We start from the raw sequence: 13,137 nt of genomic DNA, 5'->3' as shown, positions 1-13,137 counted from the left end.
GTTATCCTCCCCGCCTTGCGGATGGGCATCTGGAAGCACAGATGATGTTTTTGGCAGCCCACATGGCAGTCTCAGCCTTGTCCCCAGTTGTTGTCAGTGGGAGTTTAGGCCCCAAACTTCCTTTTCGTGCCTTTGAAGAATGTTCAGACCTCAGCCCCTGGCTTAACCCTTTCATCCCATGTCTGTCTTCCCTCGGTGGGTAAAATGGTGGGCATTTCTGTGCTTTGTTTGGTGATTACAACTTTTATGCAGTGATTAATTTTTCCAGTGGAGGAATAAAATAATCCTCTAAGGACAGTGTAACCCAGCTCTTCAAGCTTCCCATCCCTCCCGGCCCCCTTTCTCCCCTGCCTTCCTGGGATGCAGACAGTCCCAGAGTATGGGGCAGCTCAGTGCCATCCTTACCCCTTCAAAACCACGATGTTATGAAAAAAAAAAAAAAAGAAAAAAAAAAAGCCAACCAAAAAAATTTCCTCTCCAAAAAACAACTCTGGGTTGGAAGCTTACACACACAAATAATTTCAGTTTTGCTGCCCCTGAAATATTAACGAGAAAATTTTGGGTCCTTGCTGTTGCTTATTTTCTAGGTTTTACCTCCACCAGCAGCTTAATCAGTGCAAATCAAATTACGCCTCCTGTTTACTTATCTCCAGAGCGCTGACACTGGCTGGCGGCTTATCTCGGCGTGGCAGGAGCCAGCGCCTTCCTTGGGGGCAGGACAGGAACTCCACAGAAGCTGCTTGTAGTGCGAGAGGGAGTAAAAATCGGGGAAAGCTCTGCTGGCCCTGCTCCTCAGCAGCGAGGTTACGCTCCCCAAAGCTCCACTGCCAGTGTGGGGAAGCTGAAAGTGTGAGATGCTCGAAGTGCAAGATGCTGAGGGGGTGGAGGCTGCCTCCTCCCTGTGGATAAGCAGCTTGGTTTGAATTTTGGCATAAAGAGGAGGTGGTTCTGGACCTGCCCGAGATGGCCACAGGGCCGGTGGTTTGCAGTCGCTGCGTCTTTCGTGCTGCTTCTGTGGTCGGTCCTCCTTCCTCACCAGGAGATGAGGGTTGGTGTGGGGCAGAGGTGTGGGGTACAGGGACCACGTAAGCACATCCCAGGAGCACGTACACTCAGCGGGCAGGCTGAGACCCCCTGGCCCGTGCTGACCCAGCGGCGAGGCCATGCAGCCAGCACCCAGGAGACCCGCGTTCTGCTCCCATCACCGCTTCGTGCCTCGCTTTCCCGCTTTGGTGATGGCGTCGGCTTTGTCTGCGTGCTGCTTTGAGGTGCCCCCCGACTCCCAGGCCAGCCTGTGCAATGGAGGCAGGAGGACGACTGGCTTCTTGCTGTGTTTCACAGCGCCAGGAACGCGACGGAGCCCAGGGCACCACCAACGCGAGTGGCAGCACCCGGGAGAGATAAACTGGCTCCGCTCGGGTTAAGTTCCTGCGGGTTCTCCCTTGATTGCGGGGGTAAAAGCTGAGCTGAGTACCGCACTTCATCGAGCGGTGCAAGTCGCCTCCGTGGGGGTCTCCCCTACCCAGCCAGGCCACCCTCGCACCTCCGGGGCTTGCCCACCTTAGAAGGAAAACGCAGCCGAGTCCCGGTTTTCCCGCGGCTCGCCCGTTGTGACACCGAACTGCGCCCTGCAAAGTGAAAACGGCGCCTTCCGCCGCCTACACCCCCCCCCCGGCCCGACTCAACCCGGCACCGAGCCCGCCCCCAGGGCTGCCCCGCGGATCCTGGGCGGGGGGCGCGGGCGGGACGCGGGGCCGGGCTGGGGCGGGGCGGGGCGGAGGGGAGCGGGGCAGCCCCGCCGCAGAGGCGGGAGCGAGCGGCGCGGCGGGCAGGGCCGGGCCGGGGTTCGCGCTCAGACGCCTCACCGTCTTCTTCTCCCCGCAGATCTTCCAATGGAGGCAGCTAGAGAACCTCTACTTCCGCGAGAAGAAGTTCTCGGTGGAGGTGCACGACCCGCGCAGGTGAGCGGCGAGACGTGCCGAGCCGAGCCGAACTGGGCTGAGTCAGGCTTTACAGCGCCGAGCCGGGCTGAGCCGTGTCGAGCCGGGCTTTGCAGAGCTGAGCCGTGCCGAGCCGGGCTGAGCCGTGCCGAGCCGGGCTTTGCAGAGCTGAGCCGTGCCGAGCCGAGCCGCGCTCCCCTCGCCGCTGCCCGGGGTTTGGCAGCCGGGGAACCGGTAAGCGAGGGGCAGCGGGTACCGAGCCGGGGGCTGCTGCTTCCTTCCAGCGGGACATTTTGGGCTCGGGTGGGTGTTTTTGAGAATGCGTTTCCCCTCGGCTCCTAGCGGGATTTTTTTGTTTGTTTGGGTTTTTTTTTTCTTTTTTTTTTTTTTTTTTTTTCTTTCCCTCTGTTTTGGCACCTTCTGAGCCCCGGTGCCCCAGCTGCGGTGCCGGCAACCCCCGTGCGTGGAAGGGGGGTTGCCCTGACCCGGGTTGCACTGGGAGCCTGCAGATGGGCGCCAGGTTTTGTACTCACATGCTTCCTTGTAAATAAATATTCAGTAGTGCAACTGAAAGGAATGGCACGGCACCAGAGGTTTACCGGCAGTCTGGATGAAAGCCCATCAGTCTTTTTGGCGCGGGAGTGTTTTTTTTTTTTTTTTTTCCCCCTTACTTTAAAAACCTGACGTGGGAGAGAGCGAGTTCAAGTGAGGGTGCTGCACCTCATCAGTGCGCTCTGCACCCCTTGCTCGTTGGCGTTACTGTGTGGTTACTGCAGACAGTGACCGGTGTCTGTACTGCTCTGGAAGTTGTTCTCACTAAAAGCAGTGTCCCACGTGCAGAGTGTGAGTACAACTGATGGAAACCAGTTCTCTTTCCAGACCGATTGGATGTGCTGCTGGTAGCAGCATGTTTTGCTGATCGCTCAGCTGTGATCCTGTTTCACCTGTTTCCTGTGCCTATCTGTGTCTGATACATGTACTTCAGTTAGGGGAATTTTGCATGCAGTTTCTGTGCTTATTTGCCCTGATACGAACACAGTCACAGCCATACAACGGTGCCTGTCTTCATGAGTGCGTTTTGTTAAAGCAAAACCTGAGCAGAGCAGCTCATACCGTTGTGCCGCTCCAGGTCAGCAGAGCCTTGAAGCATCTGCTTAATATTAAGCATGTAAATAGTCGCATGAAATCTAGCAGAGCAAATTCCCAAGGTTGAAAATACACTGGGAGATCTTCCAGCAGCGGGAGCTGGGGAGGGTGTACTCCTTCCCCCCACCGAGCCTTTGGCAGCGGGCAAGGCGTCAGAAACGCGTGCTGCGAGAAGCCCCTGAGCGCCCAGGCTGACCCTTTCCTGTAAGCAGCCATTGCAAGGAAAAGAAAGCAAATAGCTCTGGGACATTAAAGTCATGATGATATTTACAACTTGGTGTCACGCATGAAACATGACCAAACAGAGGAACCTCTTCTGTCTCGTTTGTGTTTAGATGATAGGAATTACTGACACACAAGAGCTTCCGTTTTTTATTCCATTGCACTGTTTTTCTGAATCAACTCCAGAAGGACAAAACCCTGTCCCAGGTTGTCAGCCTGGTACTTTCTCACTGCAGGGGAATTCAGTTGGTTGAGAGTACCACCACCCGGGTCAAAACGGCACGCTGGCTGTAAAGCAGCAAGGCACGTTGCGGTGGCGTGGTGGGAACACAGCTTGGGTTGTAGGGATGGACTCGTGCGAGTTGTTCGGCGTGTGGAGGCGGAGGAGTAGCCAACACAGTGCTCTCTCCGCATTCCTCTCTGCGTAGCCAAACCAGAGCCTGAGTCAGCGAAGCCACGCTCGCAGGAGAGCAAGCACAGCTCCGTGGTTGTGGCCAGGGCTGGGCAGCACAATGTATGTTTTTAAGCCCTGCCTCTGCTCGTGGCTTCCTGTCCCGAACAAGCTGTTTAACCTCTCTTCATCATGGTTACTTATCCCGTAGAGGAGGGAAATGATATGTTTTAAGGGATATCGACAGGGTTAATTCCATAGCACATGTGAGGAGGGGAGTGATAGAAGAAACCATCTCTCACAGGTCCCCAAAAGACAGCTGTGAAAAGCAAGTCTGCAGCTCTGACCAGCTAAGTCTGCAGACTTTCTAATGGGATCTGCAGTTTTGATGGGAAACATGTACAGATCTCAAAAAGAAAAAAAATAAATGGAAGTCACTGCTTTTAAGATGAGAAGATGAATGACTTGCAATGTATGTTTCTGAGAGTTCAAAACAAGTAACTGCGTTTGAACTGAATAGGATGACAGCAGAATTAAGGCTTTAGCCCATGTTTGAGTGCCTTAGAGCCTTATCTGCCAATGCACTGCAGTGGTTTGTGTCCCTTAAACCAACATAAAGCATCCAGAATTGGATCCCCTCTCCAGCCTCAACGTCAAGGGCACCTCCCAGCACAGCCTTCATTCCCGTCCAGTGGCAGGGATGATGCAGCTCAGCACCCATCCTCGTTAGGACCATCACCCACTCTCCTGTTGCATCTGTGGAGAGTTTTCTCAAAGAACAATACTCGTAATGGGACATAGTCTTCTGCTCCAGTCTCACAGAAAGGACTCAGCACAGGGTAACACTGAAATGTGAGATCCCAGTTGCCTCAGACCTTGTTTGGGTTGGCTGCAGCTGTTTTCTCAGAGAAATTTCACTCCAATTTGTAGCCTCACAATTTGACTTTAACACATTTTGCAGCACTGAAAAGGCCCTGACACAAGAGCTGTCAGCCCTCTCCCAGCCTGAACCTGGCCAGCAGTTCCCATTTCGCCGCAGAGTTTTGTTTTCCTTTCATTCTTGGCTCTGTCACAACTTTCTTTGACCATATTCCTCCCCTCCCCACATTAACCTCCAATTTTGGATGGGGCAATAGCCCACAGACACCAGAGTGTCCCAGTGCAAGTGCAGGAGCCTTAGCAGGCTTGAGGACTTCTGAGTGCTGGGAAAAGAGTCAACCATCCCTTGCACCGCCCAGTAGAGCTCCTGGGCTGTCCTGCAGTGTCACCTCCATGTATGCATCACACAGTGCCTGCTGCCTCATAATCGTACTCCACCACAAGACACTTCTGAACAGACCGGAGAGAAGCACCTCATTTATTTGGGGCTCTGTGGGTCGGCGGTTTACTCCAGCCAGACATCGCTGCAGTGGGAGGGGTTCTGCAGACCAGGACGCTGCGAGCCTCTGCGTGCTGGTGTGCCGGGGTCAGGGGCTCTGCTGCTGGGGTTGGAGTGGAGGGATGGGGAGGAATAATAAAGCGGTTTTGTACAGCTGTGAAAGCACAGGGAAACCTAACCTGTGGTTTTTTTGCTAGTATTTGAGGACAGTTGGGAGTCCCAGAGGGGAAACATTTAGCTCTTATTTTTCCTGTTTTGATATTCACTCAGCTAATCACTGAGTAACATTCTTCTCTCCAGGGCACTACACAGCCCTCTCCAAGCTTCCCAGCTCCCCTTTCCCACATCACATGGCAAGTCCTGCTACATCTGTTTACAAGTGGGGAAATCGAGGTACCTGGAGAGTTTCTCCCACCTTCTTTAAAGCACCCATTGATTCTGTGGATCTTTAGCTGTCACCTGGATCCTAGTATTTGGGAGCCACTGTCCAAAGCCTGAGGCAGTGGAGGGTGTGAGGACTTGGCCTCAGACGTCTCAGCATGTGATGAGACACAGAGGATTCGCAGATGGTTTGGCGCTGGTGACTCCCCTGGGACACATTGCCGGTCAGCGTCAGCTCAGCCAAACCCAGGAATACAGTCTGAACTGGACAAACTGGATGATCTTTACAGTTAGTCCTCAGGAGGTTGCTAACTCAAGGAGTTATTTAAAGTAAATGGTCTCCTGGCTTGAGTAGCTATTTATTGCTGTTCTCTAAGCATTTTTTCCCATTAGCACAAGGGTGTGCACAGTAAAGACAGCAGCTTTTACTGTCAGGTCTGTGGTTCTGCCACACAAAACTATCTAAAGAAACCTTGGTGTAACCCCAGTTCATTATTTTCTGCTCTTCAGGGCATCTGTGACCAGGAGGACTTTTGGGCATAGTGGCATCGCTGTGCATACGTGGTACGCCTGTCCAGCGCTAATAAAGTCTATCTGGGCTATGGCCATTAGTCAACATCAGTTCTACCTGGACAGAAAGCAAAGCAAGGTAAGCGTGTTGGAGATGGGAACTGCATGTTGCGGTGGGTGAGTCCTTCTCACTCCCCATGGTCCCAGCAAGGTCAAGTCCAGATGGTGGCTCCTTTCTTTCCCTCCCTTTCCACTTGAGATCAAAAAAAGGCAAATTGACTCAAAATATCTGCTGGCTATGGCCAGGCTGAGGGAATTGGTATTGAATTCATGTCTGTGGGAGTGAGGATTGAGGGAAAGATTGTACTGAACTGTGGCCAAATTGGAGGAGCCAAAGTTTGCAAGCAGATAGGGTTGTGTCCCTGTCTGGATGGTTTCCACGTGTCTTCTGGTTATTGAACTCTGTCATAAAGTTACGGCAGCTTCCGATAACTGAGTTCAAAGTAGCTTCACATTCTAGGCCTGTTTCTGAATCCTTCTTGCTGTGCCTTGCTTTTTAGTCTCATATTTTCCTAGACATCAGGGGTAGGGATATTATTTCTCTCTGGACACAGGATCTCACAGCAGAAGGAGAGGGGCAGGGTGCTGACAGCCTGGCCTTACAATGAACTGTCTTGATCTGATGCTGCACAAAGAGCTGCTCAAGACACGAAAGAAACTACCTTGAAACTAGAGGATTGTGTGTTTTCCCTCTGTTTCCTTTCATCAACAGTAATTTTAGGCATACCCAGAGCAGCAGGAGATCACATTGATGAGATGGCAGGAGTCTGCACGGTGATACTCCTCAAAATGGCTGGAACAAGCTTCATGTCTTCCTGTTGCTGAAAGCGCTGCCCACATTTTCAGGCAAGGGCTGCTTCGTCCTATGCACAGACCCTGGTCCTGTCTGGTCCCTTCATGAGGGATATGGACCAGTTGGAGAAGGTCCAGAGGAGGGCCACAAAGATGATAAAAGGGCTGGAGCACCTCTCTTATGAGGACAGGCTGAGAGAGTTGGGGCTGTTCAGCCTGGAGAAGAGGAGGCTCCGGGGAGACCTGATAGCCATCTTCCAGTACCTCAAGGGGGCCTACAAGAAAGATGGGGAAAGGCTGTTTAGTAGGGCCTGTTGCGATAGGACGAGAGGTAATGGTTTTAAAATAGAGGGGGGTAGATTTAGATTAGAAATTAGGAAAAATTTTTTTACGATGCGAGTTATAGAACACTGGAACAGGTTGCCCAGAAAGGTGGTGGAGGCCCCATCTCTGGAAACGTTCAAGGCCAGGCTGGATGAGGCTCTGAGCAACCTGACCTAGTCAGGGATGTCCCTGCTCCTTGCAGGGGGGTTGGACTAGATGACCTTTGCAGGTCCCTTCCAACCCTAACCGTTCTATGATTCTATGAGCCAGTTTAGCTCACTAAACTGACAGAAAAATCTTTCTGTTTCCTGTTTTTCTTTGCTGCATTATTTTTCTTCCAGTTCAAGGAATTGAATTGGCTTGCTGAAATTATGTGAGGGGCCAACCGGCTCACTCTGAACCCTTCTGACATTGCTTTGCCCATCGTGATCTCTGGGACTTTGTTGTAGAGTGGGTACGACTTTCGGATGCCTTGAGCAGAGCCCATGGTTACACACCCTTTGTCCATGTCCCATCTAATGCAAAAAAAACCCAGGATTCCTCTTAGTTGCTGTGAGCTGTATTGAGTTTAGGGATGTAGCTAACTTCCCACCCCTGCCTGAGTGCCAGCTGTGAATATGGACAAAATTGCGTGCTCACTGGATGCCAGGTGATGCTTTCCTGTCCCACTCCTCTGCTCAGCACTGCCAGGACAATCCATAGCGTTCTCTGTTTTGCTCTCAACAAAAACAACTTAGCAAACAAACGGAAGTTTATTTTTTTTTTACTTCTAGCCAGATGGATTTGCTGATCTAGCTGCAAGGTATTTAGGTCACAAGCAACCAACAAACAAAAGGAGATTCCCTCCTCCTCCCATTTCTTTGGTAAGAAACTGGGTCTCTTAAATGCCCAGGACTTCCCTTGAGTGAGTCCTTTTGTTGTTGGCAGATTGTGTTTCAATCTGATCTCCCCTCTCTCACACTCCTACAGACAGCACCACCCACCAGCCCTCGTTTGTCAACCTGTCACGTCTGTGGCCGTGTCAGCGTGCTTTGTCACAATAATCCCGGTGGTCACACTGAGGCTTTGAAGTTAAGGCATACAAATATTTTTGTCCCTTTCTCTTAAGGGAGCTGGTATTTTAGTCTCTTGCCTCATCTTTACGTGATGCTGTCAAGATTGATAGATCCATCAATCTGTTCAGTTCATCCTGCTGGTCGCTTCAGAACACTGCACTCATCTGTGCTTTGCTTTTGAAAACCAGTAAAACGTATGCCAGAGTGGGCTGATGCAAAATGTCTTCATTTCAGCTGTCAAGGGCTTAGACAAACATTTATTTGAGTTTCAGGTCGCATGAGTTTCCATCCCCTTAAATCTCAGTCCCCACTTCAATTGAATCCCCAACTTCAAAGCAAAACTTAGCTATTGCCTCCTTTCATGTCCGAACTTGGCATTTCATATCATTTTGATAAAAGAAAAATAAAAACAAACTTAGAAGAAAAAGCCTTCTGGAGCTCACTGCAAATGAGCTTTCACTCCAGTGATGTAGATGAGATGGCAGGAGATACGACAGAGTGATAAAGCAAGCTTGAACTCTGTGCTCCTCACATAACTGGGCACCAGTTGTATCTGGACCTTCTGCACAGCTCCACTGGAAAACCCCCTTCACTTGATTTTAAAAATAAATAAAATCAGCTTGTCTGGATTTTGACCCTTTTGCGAGGAAGTGAGGTCCCAGCCTTCTCTGCAGCCTCACTCCGTGTTGAACTCCTGCCAGCTTGCCAAGTTTCCAGCATCTTGCTCCCTGCTGATCTGTGTCTCTCTCCCTGCAATCGAAGTGTAACGTGGAGACTGAAAAGATCCCCAGCTTTCTGAGTGAACATGGCAGCGTGCAGAAATCCTGTCAGCTTCCCTTTTTTTCAGGAGAGAGATGCATCAGGACTTGAAGGCATGTCTTTGCTCTGTTGACTGCGCCGAGTCAGTCAAGCGCTTGGCCTAGAAGCCTTGAGAAGTCCCTGTTTGTGGGAATTTCCAACAGCATGTTCCTCCAAGCGCAAGGCTTTTTGGCTGAGTGAACTAGTAGAAAATAGGCCAAGGGTTTCAAAAAATCACCTGCAGCAAAGCCCCATCACTGCAAGCAAGAGGGGTGAATTCATCCCTAGTGTCCATCTCCCCTTGCATTTCACTGATGGATTTTTCTTCACCCTCTGACCCTGTCAGAACAGCACTGGGGATCAGTTTGGCCCCGTGCTTTGAAATGACTCATGAATGAGCCGGTCTCCCTCCATGTAAATGAGACTTGGCAGGTCTGCGCTAAGTGCTTTCAAAATTTTTGAGCCTGGAGGGACCACAGGGCCCGGGGGAGTGCTAATGGGGTGTAATCTAGCTTTCCACTATTGTGCTGTCAGTACAAAGTCTAGCCCAGGCCTCATGCTGGCTGCTGCTCAGTGGCCTGTATGAAATGAGCTGTTGGTCTGATTCCTGCCGCTGATGAGTGGCTGTCCAAAGCACAAGACCACCCGACACTGATTGGTGTTGCTGTAGGCAGTAGAGGCAGCAGGGACTGAGCAGCATGGAAAATTAACCCCGTTCCTTTCAGGAGATGCTCCATCCCCACTGTTTATTGCAGGGCACCGTTAGCACAACTGCGATCAGATCTCAAACCTTCTCCTGTGGCTTCAGCAGGTTTGGACTGCACCCTCTGTGGGGTGCACTGTGCCCTGCTGATCCGCTATCTGCTTTCTTCTGGTTTGTTTTTATCTCTCTCCTGGCTCCAGGGATGCCAGGCTTTGGTCTTATATCATTTTTTTCATTTGCCCTATGTAGGGCACGCTTCCAGCCACTGCTGGCTTAGCGCGCGAGCCAGGACCACAGCAGCATCCAGCGGCATCGCCTTCGCTCAGTATTTTAGTTGGTGCCTAGCCAAACAGGTAGGACCAGAGCGTGCCACAATTTGCAGTCTGAATATGAGTGGAAATAAACTACAGGGCTTCTCGCTGTAACTGTCCTACAAATACAGGAAAATCGCTGCCTCGCAGAGCGGGAGGCAGGATCTGTGCAGACTTGGGGTTTGTACCTTCCCTAGACATCTGCTGTAAGGACTCGGTATACTGGGTTAGACAGGTACTGGGTTTGATCGGTATGGCTGTTCTGGGATTACACAAGGTATGCTTAACCCTACATATCTGTAGGGTCATACAGCATACATGCACCTGCAGGGGATAAATCACCGGGACAGCAACTTGTTACCTCCAGAGATCTGGCATTGCAGCAAGACAGCAGTTCATACTCGGGCTCTTTATCAAGACTTCAGTAGCAGGAAATCTTGTTGGATAAAAGCAGTGACTTTCTTCTTCGCCTGGAACTAACCTTCCAGAGCTCTTTGAAGAACATGTTTCACAGACCTTGTTTCTGACCAGAAACATCAGATCTAAGTCAGATCCAAGAAGCTAAAATAATACTGTCCTTTTCCTTGGGCTGATTTTGGGGAGGAGCTGCTGGAAATGAGAAGTGTTTAACAGTTTGTAGCATTAGTTTAAGAGGGTCAGTACTGGTTGCCTGATCCACTGTGACATCTTGGCAGGTAGTTCAGCTTCTGCACTCAAATGAGTGAGTGCACGTGCCCTGTTCTTGGGGTTGTTGTGGAAATAAGCTTGTGAGGCATTTGGGTACCTCTGAATGGTAATGATGGAGTCTATAAATACCCAAGAATATTAAATTATAAAAATACTTATGAGGATGTTTTCATTGTAATGCACTCCCAGTGCTGTCTTCATTTGCAGTCTTAAATTAATCTTAAAAATACAGTGTGCAACAGGGAGATATTTTACTTCCCTTATTATTTTACTGATGTGCAGCCAGAGGCAGGGGATCGCTAAGAACGTAACCTTAAGTGTCTTACCCAAAGCCTCACAGCAAATCAGTAACAGAGCTAAGAGCGAAGCTCAGCGTGGTGAGCATTCAGCCATCAATTCAGTCTTAGTTCTTGTTAAAATTATTTCTGCTTCCTGAGGATGTGAAATAACACTGAAAATCCCATTACAGCAAGTGTTCCTTGTATTCCCATTTCATGTTAGTTCCGGTGGGAACAGATCACACCCTGGTATGTGGATGTCAATCAGCTTCTGATTTGTTAGCATTGGAATGATGTGCCCATCAGCTGAACTGTATGACTAGGTCTGAGAGTCTCTTCTGGCCTTGAGGAGGTGCAGAGGTGAGTGCTCAGGTGATCCTGAACTGGGACTTCACCATCCTGTTGAACAAAAGTCTTTGTGCGGCTGGAGAGCCTCAGCACCCTGTCCCAACAGCTTTCTGGGTTCTGAGAAATAGAAATTGCAGGTCATTGGCCCTGCAGGGCCAGGCTAATTGAAATTCAACAGCACAGGACTTGTGAGATTTGGGCAGTGGGCTGAGCTCCAAGCTCTCTCTATGACTGACGAGCTCATATCAGGGTCAGCGAGCAAGAGGCCAATTTCCAGATCAGAAAGGAAATAGCCATCATCTTTGTGTGCCATGTTACAGACAGCAGCTTCTTCCTGGTTGTCAGTTTCCTCCTTGTTAGCATGGCTTGTTAATTCAACAACTAATACATAAAATAGAGCTTAGAGCATAAGCATTAGTTCAGAAATTTTAATTGTGAATAGATTATTCCACAATGACTTAATGAAAAGTTTCCTTGTATTTTTTTCTGAAGTGCTTGGAGATCACTCCAGTCAGAAATGAGATGGAGCTCTAGAGAGGCCTTGTGGCTGTTCTGATGCAACAGTTGCTATTTTGAGGTGATCCTAAGGCTGTTCTGGTCAGAAAAAGGACTGAAGAATTATTGTGGCCACCCAAGACACCCTCATATATAGGGTTCTTCTTCCCAGTAGTGCTTGGGATATTACTGAAAGGCCATCTCCAGTAACTTTGATCAATGTTCTTGATCCTCTTGTTCACGTTAACCATCTGCTAGAGCCTGTCAAGAGAATGGACTGGAGATAGATGGTGAGGTACGAACAGTGGGGTTTGTATTGTAGACACAGGGCAGTCACTAGGACTGAGTTAGCCCAACCCTGCAGGCAGCCACCATGCTCATCTCATTGCTCAGTGCCGATAACCCCCTTGCCCAGAAGGTTTTCTGCTTTTGTTGGCTCTGTGGGTGTAACCACATCTGAGCTCACTGCTCAACAAAGAGAAAGTTCGGGGGTTATCTCTCTTGAACTTTCTGGGCTTCTTGTTGTCTCATATTCTTCTATAACCGATGGAGAAAGGATGACATCTTAGGTAGTCAAGTCATTCCCTCCTAAGATAGTAGGAGGACTAGGTGATTGTTGAGGGTCCCTTCCAAATGACACTTTCTCTTCTATTCTATAAGTTTACGCAGTGTGCACATGTACTTTCCCCTGGAGGTGCCTAGATTGTTGACATTTGGTGGTGTACAATGAGCGACTCCTTGCCGTAGTGTGGCCAGTTACTGAGCTGGGACTGGCCATTTGTTACTGGGGTAATGTTAATGCTTGAAGAGCTGTCCCACATAGTAGGGACATCGCATGTGGCTTGTTAATCTGGACCATGACCTGAACATGTTTTCCTGCCAGTATTTTCCTCCAGCTTCTCATGACAGCCCCTTTAAGCTATGTCCTCACTATGTCTTGGTCCAAAGCTCATTGCAGGTTTGGAAAGGCCCGTCCTGGCTTCCTTTGGATGCTAGAGATGGTCTTCAGCCTTTGGGCTTTGCAGTTTATTATGTTGGCATTTCTGAAGGTTTCTTATTGTATGTGGTAACACAGTAACCCCATACGTAGTTTGTTTAAGAGGGAAAAATGTGCATTGCAAAGCAGAGCAAACAACAAACAACAGGAAGCAATGCCAGAATTGTACCCACTTAAGAATGTAAGAAGTGCAGCAGTGAATACCGTGCTAGATTGCTTCTGTTCTTATAAAATAATCCACATTTGCTGTGGAACCCTGTTTCCTGCCACAGCAAAAGGACTCTTTCTTTCTGTGAGCTTTAAAGAAGCGTTAGATCATTA

At 49.6% G+C, this 13,137-nt stretch overlaps 1 protein-coding gene across 2 annotated transcripts in view; it reads left to right on the top strand.

The window, feature by feature from the left end:
* FRMD4A (FERM domain containing 4A) overlaps nucleotides 1-13,137 on the top strand; it is a 223,853-nt gene that overhangs the window by 181,148 nt on the left and 29,568 nt on the right. For both annotated transcript variants that reach the window (XM_086745341.1, XM_086745347.1), the window contains exons 12-13: nucleotides 1,885-1,961; nucleotides 5,969-6,107. In XM_086745341.1, the coding sequence (XP_086601467.1) occupies nucleotides 1,885-1,961; nucleotides 5,969-6,107 (216 nt within the window). The remainder of the gene's footprint in view (nucleotides 1-1,884; nucleotides 1,962-5,968; nucleotides 6,108-13,137) is intronic.

Source organism: Chlamydotis macqueenii, chromosome 1 (assembly GCF_036417535.1).
Source record: "Chlamydotis macqueenii isolate bChlMac1 chromosome 1, bChlMac1.mat, whole genome shotgun sequence".
NCBI lineage: Eukaryota > Metazoa > Chordata > Aves > Otidiformes > Otididae > Chlamydotis > Chlamydotis macqueenii.
The sequence above is the reverse complement of the archived record's forward strand: the minus strand, read 5'-3'. Positions and strand labels throughout refer to the sequence as shown.